The sequence below is a fragment of the Phaseolus vulgaris genome, unplaced genomic scaffold (assembly GCF_000499845.2).
Source record: "Phaseolus vulgaris cultivar G19833 unplaced genomic scaffold, P. vulgaris v2.0 scaffold_33, whole genome shotgun sequence".
NCBI lineage: Eukaryota > Viridiplantae > Streptophyta > Magnoliopsida > Fabales > Fabaceae > Phaseolus > Phaseolus vulgaris.
Genome location: NW_027174100.1, coordinates 186,167 through 201,550, shown reverse-complemented (window position 1 = coordinate 201,550; position 15,384 = coordinate 186,167). Strand labels below are relative to the sequence as shown.

Genomic DNA, 15,384 nt, shown 5'->3' with positions numbered 1-15,384 from the left:
ACGGAGCAGAACGAAAGTGCCCTAGCTCGTGAGGACAAGCCACGCATAAAGACGACCCAAGTCAACCGGCGGGAACATTTCGTGCCCACTGTGGGGCCGATATAAAACGTCAGTCCCATCACACAGTTTTCCAGTTCCAGTTGCAGTTTCCAACCCAATTCCAGTTCTCAAATCACAGATAGTCAAGAAGGCTTCCAGAAACCACGAACATGAGACCCGCACGCGCTAGGAGTGAAGAGATGACCATGCAACAACTCATGGGCATGATGCAAGGGTTGCAAGAAGCAATGGCAGCATCAAAAGCGGAGCAAGAGCGCATGCAGGCGGATCTCACAGCATCTCAGGTGAGAAACGATGAGCTCCACCGCACCAACGAGGAGCTACGCCGCGGATGGCGCGACGTAGACGAGCCTGAGACTGCCACCCCACCAAGAGAATTCTCAACGCCATTCTCACAGGTGATCCTAGAGACAGCAATCCCCAACATGTTCACGGGGCCCAAAGTAACCTTCACAGGGATGGAGGACCATGAGGCGCACCTCACTGCGTTCCACATGCAGATGATGCTGGTAGGTGGTTTTGATGCCGTAAGGTGCAAGCTCTTCATGAGCACTTTGACTGGGATGGCCATGGATTGGTTCATCAGTCTCCCAGAGGGCCACATCACGTCTTTCACACAGCTCTCGCGGCTATTCAGAGAGCAGTATCTGGCCAACAGGGCCCCGCCCCCAGTTTCATACGACCTATTCGACGTGAAGCAGTATCAAGGTGAGACCCTGAAAGAGTACATAAGTCGCTTCGGGGCGTAGGTGGTGAAGGTGGGTACCACAAACGAACCCATGATCGTGTACGCATTCAGGAAAGGGGTGTGTCTTGGGTCTTTCAACAAGTCACTCAATCGCAGCCACCCCAAGACTTTTGCTGAAGTAAGGCGTCGGGCGGTAGAACACATCGCCTCTGAGGGTGAGGCATACGAGAAGTGCATGACTGCTGCACCCACATGCCCAAGAGCGCAAATGCGCACATAACCTGCTAGGGTCCACGAAGCAGCCACAGAAAGGAAGAACCATGACAGGAAGCGCACCTTCGAGGCAAGGAGGACCCAGCCTAGGGGTCGAGCAGAAGGAAGGAGAGAGGGAAATAGACCTCTAAGGCACAATTTTGTGGTGGAACTTAAAGACCTCATCGTTGTGCCCAACATAGCTGACAGGTTGAGGCCACCGGTGAAGTCTGACAAGGTGTTGGGGCCCCACAAGGAGTTGTGGTGCGAGTTTCACGAGGCGTTTGGGCACCATATTAACAACTGCTTAGCCCTGGGCAATCAGTTGGATGAGCTTGTGAAGAATGGTTTCCTAAAAGATTATCTCGCTGGGTCTACTACAACAACGGCCACGGCGACACCAGAGGAAGGTCAAGCGCACGAAATGCCGACTCACGAAGAAGTACACACCATTTCTGGCGGCTTTTCCAGAGGGGGACCCACTACCTCTCAACGTAAGAAATATGTGAGGTCAGTAAGTTCAGTTGCTGAGGAATTTCCAGACGACCCGTGGGAGTCAGACCTCGTTTTCACAAGGGCTGACCTACGGGATGTCGTCCCACACGATAATGACCCCGTGGTCATTTCAATAGTCACAGCGGGAAGAAAGGTACATAGGGTTCTCGTCGACCAAGGCAGTTCTGCAAACGTCATGTTTTGGTCGACTTTCAACAAGCTACAGTTGTCCCCCGACCTGCTGAGACCCTATACTGGATGCTTGTATGGGTTCGCAGATAACCCAGTGGAGGTACGTGGCTACCTGGAGCTGAAGACGACGTTCACTGATGGAACGACGTCGCGCACCGAGAGAATCCGGTACTTGGTGGTTAACGCCAACTCAGCCTACAAGATTTTGTTAGGCAGACCTGCTTTGAATAGATTAAGGGCAGTGTCCTCCACGCGCCACATGAAGATGAAGCTACCAGACCTTAGTGGTAAAGTAATCGTAATCAAGTCAGATCAGGAAGAGGCCCGAAAGTTCTATGAAAATAGCCTAAAGACGAAGAGAGGCGTGGTCATGGTGATTGAACGACCACCCGTTTCAGATTCGCCAATGGAATTAGAACCATTGGAAGAGACGACGCCCGCAGAGTCTGCACCTGTCGAGGCCATACCTGCAGGGGGGAAACCTGATGGAGATCAAGCTCAAGTGGACATGGAGGCCAATCAACAAGATCAAGAAGAGGTAGAGGCGCAAATGGAGGACGCCCATGGAGGTCAAAGCCCACCTCAAAGGCTTACAAGAAGCATGTTCAAAGCTTTAGGAGCTAGGGGACAATTATTTTCTCTTTTTGTAATTTCTTTGGTTGAAGGTGCTTAGAGGGAAACATTAGAAACCTCTATTGTTATAGCATCTTTTAGTCTTTAGTTAGGAGCTTTAGGAGGGGGGTGTGTTAGTAGATAGGTGTAGGAGTAAATAAGGAGGTGCCAAAGTGAGAGAAGGGATCACACCTTCCTCATGTCTTGTTTTAGGCGCCGGTTGTAGCTTCTTGTTTCAGATTTGAATTTTAATTAGAGAAACTATACTCAAATTTTGAGAGAGCATTGGAGAGCTTTGAGCCTTCTTCTCTAGTCTTATCTTGATGGTTCCATGGTTACCTCAAGTGGCGGCTTGCACACTCATCTAGGAGCATCCATCCTTTTAGTGGCGTGATCATCCAACCATACATCCATCTTCATGAGCTTTCTCCTCTCCTTCCTTCCTTCTCTTTTGTTATTCATGTTTTAAGCTTGTGTTCTTGAGTTTTGGTTCGGTTATTTGTTTTTTCCAGCAGCTGTTCTTCTTCTTCTTTGTTTTGATTCGGTGCCTTTTAATTTCCAGGACTCCTATTCAGTTTCCTTGCCCTTTAATCCAGTTTGTTCGGTTCATACTTGTTCTTATTCAATTCTATTCGGTGCTTTTGTTTTTTATCTCTTTTTGGTGGTTCAATTTGACAATATGTGGAACTTCCATATGAGTTTGGATTTGGTGCTAGTTTTGGTGAGTTCTTGACTTAGAACATTGATCCAATTCTAAGAAAAAGTGCCTAAGTATTGTCTAACTCAAGTTGATTCCTAAGAATGTCAAGAATCATTCTCTTTTTTGCTATTGGAATCACATCATGTGGTAGGTGTGTTCTTGTTTAATTGTTGAGTTGTGTAGCACTTTATTTCAAGAGCTCTTTTAATTTCTTGCAATTTAAGTTTCTGTTTTAGGCTTATTTGAGTTTGCTTGCTGTTTTAATTCTTTTTCCTATCATATGTTTGAGTATTTTCCTTTTTGAATCCATACAAGTTTTGTCTTAGTCTTGTTTTTCCATAATTGTCATCACTTCTTGTAGTACTTTTATTGCTTTGTTGTTTCTTGCTTTAGTGTCATATAATTTTCTGAAATTGATATTGATCCTTTGTGCATTTTCTGTTTTAGAATTGAGTTCATGCTTGTATTCTAGACCTATACAAGTTCCTATACATCATTTTCCATTATGTCTTTGCTAGTTCATAATTCTATTTTTCATTCCTATTAGGATTCCTCTGTTTCTGAAAACGTGCTTACTGTTTTTCCTTATTGCAATTGATTTACTCACTGGAAAATTCTGAAATTTTGGATTTGTGTTATTCAAAGTGTTATAAAAGCATAGAAAAAAGAAGTACTCAAAAATTCAAAGTACACAAAAAATGATAAATAAAATAAAAAAGTTTACAATTCTGCCGAAAAGAATACGATAATCTGGCAGCGATTTTGAAATATTTATCTCAATTAATTGGCTTACTGTTTTTAAGTGATTCCAGTGCCATTATTGAGTTAACATCTTGAAGTTTCTGTGGTTTAAATTTCATAATCCAGTTCGCTCTATATCATTCCAGTTAAATCAGTGAACATCGAGCACAGTTTGCATAATTTTTTTTTTCCAGTAGCTAAATTTTTGTTTTCTTCATCTACTCTAGTGCTTTTCCTTAAGTATTCTTTTGTGTGCCTACTTTCTCATTGAGTTCTTTAATTTTCTTGCTTGTCTTTTGTTCATTAATCTTTGAGTTTGTCAAACATCTAGTTTTCCTTTTGTTCCAGCCTTTCTTTGCTTATACTTTTTCTTGTTTGTCTTTATTGCTTCTTTGGTTTTGTGGTGGTTGGCTTTGAGATTGGTGTGCTTGCTTTGACATATTTCATTTGAGGTTTCCAAGACCTCAAGATCAGATTGGTGCAAGGACATTATTTCTTTGAGAGTGACCTATTTTTCTGCCTAAATTCACTTCGGCATTTTGCTGGAAACACTCACTGTTTTTGCTAATTTTTTGTTTCTTGACTTGTTTACTGTTTTTGTGTGTTTGCTGTTTTTGAATTACAAATGGCTGGATTTTCAAGTGATGCATCCTACAAGCAGAATTCTCCTTCCAAAGCTTCAATCCTTGGTGAATTACATGAAGCACAAAGAACTATTAGACGCTTGGAAAAGAAAATGCAAAAGATGGAGGTCCAACAAGCTAGGCCATCTCCTTCTATCCATGATGGGCATCATTCTCATAGACCATCTTCAAGAGCCTCTTCAAATGATTTTGGTCGTGAAGAAGAGCATAGGAGAAGGAGGAATCCACCATAATTTCATGGACAAAGACCTCATCATGAAGGGGAAAGACATCACTACGGCAATGGCTTCTATCAAGATGCAAAGTCTAGGCTTCCTTCGGTCAAGCTTCCTTGTTTTAATGGCTCTAGTGATCCTAATGTATATTTAGATTGGGAGGCTAAGTGTGAACAAATTTTTGAGATCCAAGATGAGCATAAGCTTAAGCTAGCCACCTTAGAGTTTAGTGATTATGCCATGAAATGGTGGCATGGTGTTGTAAAGGACATTATCTATCACAAGGGTCCTCCCGTGGACTCTTGGAACTCTTTAAAGGATCACATGCGCGCTAGATTTGTACCCCCACATTTTAGGAAAGACCTCATGTTGAGACTCCAACGGTTTCAACAAGGCACGCTAAATGTGGATGAATATTATAAGGAGCTAGAGACGCTTGTGCTTAAAATTGAATTAGAAGAAAGTGAGGAAGCTATGATTGCTAGGTTTGTGAGTGGACTTAGGAAGGATATTCAAGACATTGTTGAGTTACAAGAGTATTCATCATTGGGTTCTTTAGTTCATCTTGCAATGAAGGTGGAAGCCCAACTTGCTAAGAAAAATTCTTTCAAAAATGCTCCCAATGATGGTTACTACAACAAGTCTTGGAGAAACAAAAATTCTTTTTCTAAATTTCCTTCCAAAGAGTCTTCTTTCAAACCCAAGGAAACTAAGCCATCTACCTCTAGGCCTAAATCACCCACTAGAATGTCTAATACTAAATGTTTTAAATGCATGGGTTATGGTCATATAGCTGCTAATTGCCGTTCCAAACGAAGTATGTACATGCATGAAGGCATTGTAGTGAGTGAGCATGATTCAGATTCTCCTAAGCATTCATTGCATTCTAGTGCATCTAGTGAGGAAGAGAGTGAATGTCCACTTGAAGGGGATTTGTTAGTTGTGAGAAGACTTCTTGGACAAGTTTCACAACCTTTTGATGAAAGTCAAAGGGAAAATATTTTCCATACAAGATGTCTTATTCAAAACAACATTTGCTCTTTGATAGTGGATGGGGGTAGTTGTGCAAATGTGGCTAGTACAAGAGTAGTAGATAAGCTTGGATTGCCTACTATCTCTCATACAAAGCCCTACAAATTACAATGGCTTAGTGAAGTAGGAGAAATAGTTGTCAATAAACAAGTCCTCATCCATTTCTCGATTGGAAAATACAAAGATGAGGTATTATGTGATGTTGTGCCCATGGAAGCCACTCATGTTCTTTTGGGAAGGCCTTGGCAATTTGATAGAAAAGTTTTACATGATGGCTTTACCAACAAACTTTCTTTTGAATTCCATGGTCACAAGGTTACTTTAAAATCTCTCTCTCCAAGAGAAGTCCATGAGGACCAAGTTATCATGAAGAAAAAGAGGGAGAGTGAAAAAGATAAAAAAGATAAAAAAGATAAGAGTTCTAACCCTACACTCCTTGTGTCTAGGCGTGACATTGAAAGGGAAATAGTGGCTCATCATCCTCTTTTCTTAGCCATCCCTAGAACTCTTAGAGTAGAATCACTTGTTGATAGTCCTCATTGCTTGGAAAATTTGGTAGAAGAGTTTCAAGATGTGTTTCAAGATCCTCCAAATGGACTTCCACCTTTGAGAGAGATTGAACACCAAATTGATTTGATACCGGGCTCTTCTTTACCAAACCGTCCAGCATATAGGACTAATCCAAGTGAAACCAAGGAAATTCGCCAACAAGTTGAGGCTTTGATTGATAAAGGGTGGGTGCAAGATAGCATGAGTCCTTGTGCTATGCCTATCATCTTAGTGCCAAAAAAGGATGGCACATGGCGAATGTGTTCGGATTGTAGGGCCATCAATAACATAACAATTAAGTATAGCATCCCATACCTAGACTAGATGATTTGTTGGATGAATTACATGGTTCAAAAATCTTTTCAAAGATTGATCTTAAAAGCGGCTACAATCAAATCCGTATCAAACCGGGTGATGAATGGAAGACGGCTTTTAAGACCAACTTTGGTTTATATGAGTGGTTAGTTATGCCCTTTGGTCTAACTAATGCACCAAGTACCTTCATGCGCCTCATGCATCATGTTCTTAGACCATTCATTGGTAAGTTTGTTGTTGTTTACTTTGATGACATTCTCATTTATAGCTTATCTTTGGATGACCATAGGTTGCATGTTAGGCAAGTTTTAGAAACCCTTAGGAAGGAACATTTGTATGCTAATCTTGCTAAATGTATGTTTGCTCTTGATCATATAGAATTCCTAGGGTTTGTTGTGAGTTGCAAAGGGGTCCATGTGGACAAAACTAAGGTGATGGCCATTCAAAATTGGCCTACACCGAAATCTTTGAATGAGGTCCGAAGTTTTCATGGACTTGCTTCTTTCTATAGAAGATTTGTCCCAAACTTTGGTACCATTGCCGCACCACTCAATGACATAGTGAAAAAGGATGTGGTCTTTCAATGGGGAGAAGCACAACAAAAAACTTTTGAAACTTTGAAAGAAAAATTGACTAATGCTCCCATCTTGGCCCTTCCTAATTTCACTAAGACATTTGAGATTGAGTGTGATGCTTCAAGCATAGGTATTGGGGCTGTTCTCCTTCAAGAGGGCCACCCCATAGCCTATTTTAGTGAGAAATTGAAGGGAAGTCATCTCAATTATTCCACCTATGATAAAGAATTATATGCACTTGTTAGGGCTTTGTTTACTTGGCAACACTATCTTTTTCCCAAAGAGTTTGTGATACATAGTGATCATGAATCTCTTAAATATTTGAAAAGCCAAAACAAGCTTAACAAGAGGCATGCTAAGTGGGTGGAATTCATTGAGCAATTTCCTTATGTGATCAAACACAAGCAAGGCAAAGTAAACATTGTGGCGGATGCTCTTTCTAGAAGATACACTTTGCTAAATCTTTTAAGCTCTCAATATCTTGGTTTTGATCACATTAAGGAACTTTATCATGATGACCTTGATTTTTCTCTCATTTATCAAGAGTGTATTAAGGGAGGACACAAAGACTTTTTTATACAAGATGGCTTTCTTTTTAAAGGAAAACGTCTTTGTGTTCCTCAATGCTCTATTAGATTATCTCTTGTTAGAGAAGCTCATGAGGGGGGTTTAATGGGACATTTTGGGGTTGCTAAAACTTTGGATGTGTTGCTTGAACATTTATTTTGGCCTCATATGCATAAACATGTTCATAGTTTGTGTGATAAATGCATAGCTTGCTGCAAAGCTAAGTCTAAGATGCATCCCCATGGTCTATATACTCCTCTTCCTATCCCTTCAATGCCTTGGGTAGATATATCTATGGATTTCATCTTAGGCTTACCCAAGACATCAAAGGGAAAGGACTCCATTTTTGTGGTAGTGGATCGTTTTTCAAAGATGGCTCACTTTATTCCTTGCCACAAAGTGGATGATGCATGCCACATTGCAAACCTCTTCTTCCAAGAAGTGGTTCGCTTGCATGGGATTCCTAGATCTATAGTGTCCGATAGAGATCCCAAGTTCTTGAGTCACTTTTGGAAGACCTTGTGGGGCAAGCTTGGGACTAAGCTTTTATTTTCTACCACTTGCCACCCACAAACTGATGGTCAAACCGAGGTGGTGAATCAAACTTTTGGATAACTATTGAGATGTTTTATTTCGGGGAATCCTAGAGTGTAGGAGAATTTACTACCCCATGTTGAGTTTGCATATAATCGTGTAGTAAATTCTACCACCTCACATTCTCCTTTTGAGGTTTTCTATGGGTTTAACCCCCTAACACCTCTTGATCTTCTTCCTATTCCCCTTCTTGGAGATGTCTTGTGCAAAGATGGGGATGAAAAGGCTTCTTTTGTGAAAACTTTGCATAAAGACATCAAGAAGAATTGAGAAGAAGGTTGGCAAGTATGCTGAACTTGCCAATAAAAGGAGAAAAGCATTGTTGTTTGATGAGGGTGATTGGGTTTGGCTTCACTTGAGGAATGATCGTTTTCCTACTCAAAGGAAGTCCAAACTAATTCCTCGAGGGGATGGACCTTTCCAAATCCTCAAGAGGATTAATAACAATGCTTATGAGTTAGATATGCCTGATACATTCTTAGGTAGTCATACTTTTAATGTCAGCGATCTAACTCCTTTTTCTGTAGGTCTCCAGAATTCGTGGTCGAATTCTCTCCAACTCGGGGTGTGGACATGGAGGCCAATCAACAAGATCAAGAAGAGGTAGAGGCGCAAATGGAGGACGCCCATGGAGGTCAAAGCCCACCTCAAAGGCTTACAAGAAGCATGTTCAAAGCTTTAGGAGCTAGGGGACAATTATTTTCTCTTTTTGTAATTTCTTTGGTTGAAGGTGCTTAGAGGGAAACATTAGAAACCTCTATTGTTATAGCATCTTTTAGTCTTTAATTAGGAGCTTTAGGAGGGGGGGAGTGTTAGTAGATAGGTGTAGGAGTAAATAAGGAGGTGTCAAAGTGAGAGAACGGATCACACCTTCCTCATGTCTTGTTTTAGGCGCCGGTTGTAGCTTCTTTTAGGAGGGAATTTTGAATTCTCTTAGTTTAATTTTCAGCACCTTTAGGCTATAAATATAGGTGCTGCCCTTGTACATTTCAGATTTGAATTTTAATTAGAGAAACTATACTCAAATTTTGAGAGAGCATTGGAGAGCTTTGAGCCTTCTTCTCTAGTCTTATCTTGATGGTTCCATGGTTACCTCAAGTGGCGGCTTGCACACTCATCTAGGAGCATCCATCCTTCTAGTGGCGTGATCATCCAACCATACATCCATCTTCATGAGCTTTCTCCTCTCCTTCCTTCCTTCTCTTTTGTTATTCATGTTTTAAGCTTGTGTTCTTGAGTTTTGGTTCGGTTATTTGCTTTTTCCAGCAGCTGTTCTTCTTCTTCTTTGTTTTGATTCGGTGCCTTTTAATTTCCAGGACTCCTATTCAGTTTCCTTGCCTTTTAATCCAGTTTGTTCGGTTCATAGTTGTTCTTATTCAATTCTATTCGGTGCTTTTGTTTTTTATCTCCTTTTGGTGGTTCAATTTGACAATATGTGGAACTTCCATATGAGTTTGGATTTGGTGCTAGTTTTGGTGAGTTCTTGACTTAGAACATTGATCCAATTCTAAGAAAAAGTGCCTAACTATTGTCTAACTCAAGTTAATTCCTAAGAATGTCAAGAATCATTCTCTTCTTTGCTATTGGAATCACATCAACACCTCTAGAAGATGCACACGCGGAAGGAAGGTACTGTGACGCTTCGCCAATGGAAGAAGTATGCGGAGAGGCCTCACCCACGGAAGAAGAGTGAGAGGAGGCGATGCCCGATGCATCCGATAGGGCGACGCCTATGGAAGAAGACTCCACGAATAAGTCTCGCTCAGAGAACGTGCAGAGTGAGCAACCCCAACCAGCAGACAACGTGGTAGAAAGACATATAGGGGGTAAGGTGTTCAAATTAGGACGCTTCTTGAGCCAGGAAGAACGAGAAGAGGTAGTTTCGGTGATCTCGCGACACCTAGATGCATTCGCGTGGACTGCGGTGGACATGCTAAGCATCGACCCAGATTTTTTGTGCCACCATCTTAGCATGGATGCCAAGGTTCGCCCTGTGCGACAGAGAAGGAGGAAGTTCAACGAGGAGAGAAGCCTCATCGTGAAGGAAGAGACGCGGAAGCTGCTAAGCGCTGGGCACATCAGGGAGATAATACCCTGAGTGGCTAGCCAACGTAGTTCTAGTGAAAAAGGCGAATGGGAAATGGAGGATGTGCGTTGACTTCACAGATCTGAACAAGGCATGCCCCAAAGATTCATACCCACTGCCCAACATCGACGCATTAGTGGATAGCGCCTCAGGCTGCAAGATGCTGAGTTTCTTGGATGCATTCTCAGGTTACAATCAGATCAAGATGCATCCAAGGGATGAGAGCAAAACGACGTTCATGACAGAGACGAGCAGCTACTGTTACAAGGTGATGCCGTTTGGGTTGAAAAATGCAGGCGCCACCTACCAGAGGCTGATGGACAAGGTCCTTGCTCCCATGCTGGGAAGGAACGTGCAGGCCTACGTAGATGACATGGTGGTGACTTCACACGAGAGAGGGCAACACACAGCTAATCTGGAAGAGCTGTTTGCTACCATATCAAAGTATCGCCTCAAGTTAAACCCAGAAAAATGCGTTTTTGGCGTCGAAGCAGGGAAGTTCTTGGGATTTATGCTCACTGAAAGGGGAATAGAGGCGAACCCTGATAAGTGTGCAGCTATTATAGCCATGAGGAGCCCAACCTCAGTTAAAGAAGTTCAACAATTGACTAGGAGGATGGCAGCTTTGTCTAGGTTTGTGTCTGCTGGAGGGGAGAAAGACCACCCTTATTTCTAATGCCTCAAGAGGAATAGCCGTTTTGCATGGACGGATGAGTGTGAAGCAACGTTCCTCAAGTTGAAGGAATACTTGGTGACGCCACCGGTGCTTTGCAAGCCACGGGTAGGCGTCCCCCTCTGATTATACTTTGCGGTAACATAGTGGGCCATTAGTTCCGTGCTGGTCCAGGAGCAAGACCAAGTGCAGAAGCCCATTTACTTCGTAAGTAAGGCCTTGCAAGGCCCAGAATTGAGGTACCAGTCACTAGAGAAGGCGGCGCTAGCAGTAGTATTCTCAGCACGAAGGCTTCGCCACTATTTCCACAGCTTCACAGTGGTGGTGATGACAAACCTCCCCATCCAGAAAGTACTTCAAAAGCCAGATGTAGCAGGGAGGATGGTTCTCTGGGCGGTAGAGCTGTCGGAGTTTGATATCCAGTATGAACCCAGGGGGTCCATCAAAGGGCAAGTCTATGCTGACTTCGTGGCAGAGCTCTCACCAGGAGGAGACCCTCAAAAAGTGGAGTTAGGGTCACAGTGGATGCTCTCAGTGGATGAATCTTCCAACCAGCAAGGGAGTGGCGCTGGAATAATCTTGGAGGGGCCTAATGGAGTGTTGATCGAGCAAGCTTTACGCTTCGCCTTCAAAGCGAGCAACAACTAGACGGAGTATGAGGCGTTGATTGCTGGGATGCTGTTGGCTAAAGAAATGGGTGCTCAGAGCCTCCTGGAAAAGAGTGACTCACAATTGGTCACAGGGCAAGTGACGGGGGAGTATCAGGCAAAGGATCCACAGATGGCCGCATACTTGAGGTACGTCGAGGTGTTGAAGAGAGCCTTTGCTGTGTTTGAGCTGGTGCATGTCCCTAGGGAGCAGAATGCCAGAGCTGACCTGCTTGCCAAGCTGGTCAGCTCAGGCAAGGGGGGAAGGCAGAGGACTGTAATCCAAGAGACCCTCAAAATGCCGTGAAAGTTTATTGCGGACAACAGGGTGGATGTTCTTCACGTTAGTGCAGCAAGGGGAAAGCCAAGGAACCATCGCTCTTTGAGTCAAGATACGGCGAGGGCACCCTGCATCAGTACTTACGTGACCTCGCCAGAAGAAGAAAAGGGTGTACAGGTATGTGCTTTGGAGGAAGGCGACACATGGATGACCCCTTACAGGCGATACCTAGCGGACGAAATCCTCCCAGCGGAACTAGAAGAAGGCAAGAAGATTAAGAGGAACGCCGCAAGGTACACCTTAGTAGATGGGATATTATTCAGACACGGGTTTGCGCACCCTATCTTGACGTGCGTAAGTGGCAACGAGTGCACCAGGATAATGGCTGAACTCCACGAAGGTATTTGTGGGAGCCACGTGGGAGGAAGATCCTTGGCATCCAAAGTAATACGTGCAGGGTTTTTCTGGCCAATAGTAAGAGAGGACTGCGTGCGATACACCCAGCGTTGCAAGCAGTGTCAGATGCACGCTGATTGGCACAAGGCGCCGCCAGAGGAACTGAGATCCATATACAGCCCATGGCCTTTCCATACTTGGGGAATTGATATCTTAGGCCCGTTCCCATTGGTGATAAGGCAGATGAAGTACTTGATTGTTGCCATCGAATACTTAACCAAGTGAATAGAGGCAGAACCAATGGCACAGATCACTGCACACAAGGTACAACACTTTATTTGGAAGAACATTGTGTGTCGTTTTGGGGTGCCGAGGCGTCTCATTTCAGACAATGGCACCCAGTTCGCGAGCCAATAGTTGGGGAAGCTATGTACAGAAGTAGAAATCAAGCAGGTGTTTGCATCAGTTGAACACCCCCAGACAAATGGGCAGGTCGAGTCAGCAAACAGAGTTTTGTTGAGGGGTTTGAAACACAGATTAGAGAAGGCTAAAGGGGCGTGGGCAGAAGAAGTACCAAGGATCGTATGGGCTTACCACACCACGCCTCAATCTTCCACCATGGAGACGCCGTTCAGCGTAGTGTATGGGTCGGATGCCATGATCCCAGTGGAGATCCACGAGAGCTCGCCTCGTTTCCTAGGATTCGTGGCAGAAGAGTCCAATGAAGAAAGGAAGGTGAACCTAGATCTGATAGACGAAGCCAGAGAAGAGGCGAAAATCAAGGCTGAGGCTGTGAAAAGAAGAGTGGAGCGTCAGTACAGCTCTAAGGTGAAGCTGCGAGAATTCCAAGTTGGTGACCTGGTCATGAGGAAGGCTCACCCTTACGAGTTACAAAACAAGTTGTCTCCCAAGTGGACTGGACCGTTCAGGGTAACCGAAGCCAAAGGGAATGCTTCGTATAAGTTAGAGACTCTAGAAGGGGGCCCCATCCCACGTAGTTGGAAAGCGGCGAATTTAAAGTTTTATTTCAGTTGAAATTTTGTAAAGGGGACACTCTTTTTCCCTCCCGGGGGTTTTTTAACGAGGTCACCCAAATAAAGAAAAGAAAAGTTTAAGATATTCCTGCCTTAGTTTTTCCCTTTCATGTAAGATCAAAGATCAAAGATCAAAGAAACAAAGACAAAGATAAGGTGTCCCCAATGATAAGGCATCCCCAAGATGAGGCGTCGCCAAGATAAGGCGTCGCCAAGGCAAGGCGCCGTCAAAGATGAAGCGCCGCCAAGATAAGGCGTCGCCCAGATAGCGTCGCCAAGATAAGGCGTCACCGGAACAAGGCGTCGCCAGAAATAGGCGTCGCCAGATAAAGAAGCGGAGGTCAGATGCAAAGCAAAATAACAGGTATGTTGAGTGTAAGTTAAAAATCCGGGCGCCTAGTCCTTGAGCAGGGGTTAAGGGATTCCTTCGGGACTACCCTTCCTCAAGTATGAATAGCTAGCCCTGGTACCAGATGTTAGTGTAAGTTAAAAATCCGGGTGCCTAGTCCTTGAGCAGGGGTTAAGGGATTCCTTCGAGACGCCCCCTCCTCAAGTATGAATAACTAGCCCTGGTACCAGATGTCAGTGTAAGTTAAAAATCCGGGTGCCTAGTCCTTGAGCAGGGGTTAAGGGATTCCTTCGGGACGCCCCCTCCTCAAGTATGAATAGCTAGCCCCGGTACCAGATGTCAGTGTAAGTTAAAAATTCGGGCGTCTAGCCCTTGAGCAAGGGTTAGGGGATTCCTTCGGGACGCCCCCTCCTCAGGTATGAATAGCTAGCCCCGGTGTTCGGTGTTTTAGAACGATACGGCGCTGCTGTAGTAGGCCTCTCCTCAGGTGTGGACACCAAACGCAAAGAGATAAGGGCTCAGTTGCCCTGGTATTTTAGACACTCCATGGATGATACGGTGCTATCGTATAGGCCTCTCCATGGGTGTGGGCACCAGAGCGCGACTTTTGTCCCAAGTGTCTAGATACGCTGAGGACACCCAGAGCAGGTCCCTCCTCGAGCATGGGCACCCAGTATAGTTGAGATAAGTCCTCCTCGCCCTCGAGCGATGTCGAGGCCACAGGAGAACAGATAAGCCCTCCTCGCCCTTAAGCGATGTCGAGGCCAAAAAGGAAAGATGAGACCCCTTTCATCCTAAATGATGGTAAAGCCAGTGATGCCTTTGGTAGTAAGCGCTTGGGGGCTCAAGAACAAGTAAGTGAAGAGCAAGGAGGAGATGAAGGATGGAAGCACGAGTTACCGAAGATAGGAGAAATATGCGAAGTTAAATCCTCCTTTACCTTTGGGCAATGACGAAAGAGGCGACGCCTTCATGGGGAGGAATAAGTTTCTTAATGGAGAGATCAAGGGAAAGGTACGTGTCACGACGTAGAAAGGGAGAGTAAAAGAGGAAGTTACGTGCTACCTAAAGGGTTAGAAGCAAAGTGGTGAATCACGCATCGGAAGTAGGTACCAATTACGCCTTTGACATGATAAAGAAAACAGGGACAGATAAAGAGTAAGAGAAGCTAAAAGATACAAGAGAAGTTAAAGCAAACAAGGATGCAAAAGTCGAATGAGTATTTAAACAAGAGCCAATTGTCGGAGTTACAAGTAAATTCAAATATATATATACCAAGTTACAGGGAAGGGGTTCAAGATATGCATAAGTTCACTCCCCAAGGTCGAGGGGGACGACCTTCCCATTGACAATATGGTTAAAAGGGCTGCAGTTGGAGGTGTCAATCCCCGGGTTTTCACAGGTGGCCTGAGCTAGGGCCTCCTTGAAACCCACTGCAAAGGTATCGACCATATCGTCGATAAGTTTCCCTTTGGCCTGCTCCAGCTTTTTGATTGTGGAGTCCTGAATCTCCCTCTCCGCAATAAGCCCTTTCTTGGCCCTCTCCAGCTCCTCGATCGCGGAGTCCCCGGAGGCTAGCTGCTTCTCAAGAACCTCCTTCTCCACCTGGAGTCTGTTCAACTCGGTCTGGAACTGGCCATGCTCAGTTTGGAGAAGGTTGAGCTTTTCCATTTTTTCAGCTAGCTTCC

The 15,384-nt window shown here is 44.3% G+C and overlaps 2 protein-coding genes across 2 annotated transcripts; both read left to right on the top strand.

Moving 5' to 3' along the window:
• The first annotated feature begins 209 nt into the window (after positions 1 to 209).
• Positions 210 to 5,443, top strand: LOC137817352 (uncharacterized). The gene is made up of 3 exons (XM_068620638.1): positions 210 to 768; positions 1,180 to 2,225; positions 5,393 to 5,443. The coding sequence occupies exons 1-3, from the start codon at positions 210 to 212 to the stop codon at positions 5,441 to 5,443; spliced, it is 1,656 nt and encodes a 551-aa protein (XP_068476739.1).
• A 7,488-nt stretch (positions 5,444 to 12,931) lies between these two features.
• LOC137817351 (uncharacterized) lies at positions 12,932 to 13,348 on the top strand. Its single transcript, XM_068620637.1, has one exon. It carries the CDS (start codon positions 12,932 to 12,934, stop codon positions 13,346 to 13,348), a length of 417 nt encoding a protein of 138 aa, XP_068476738.1.
• Positions 13,349 to 15,384: the final 2,036 nt, after the last annotated feature.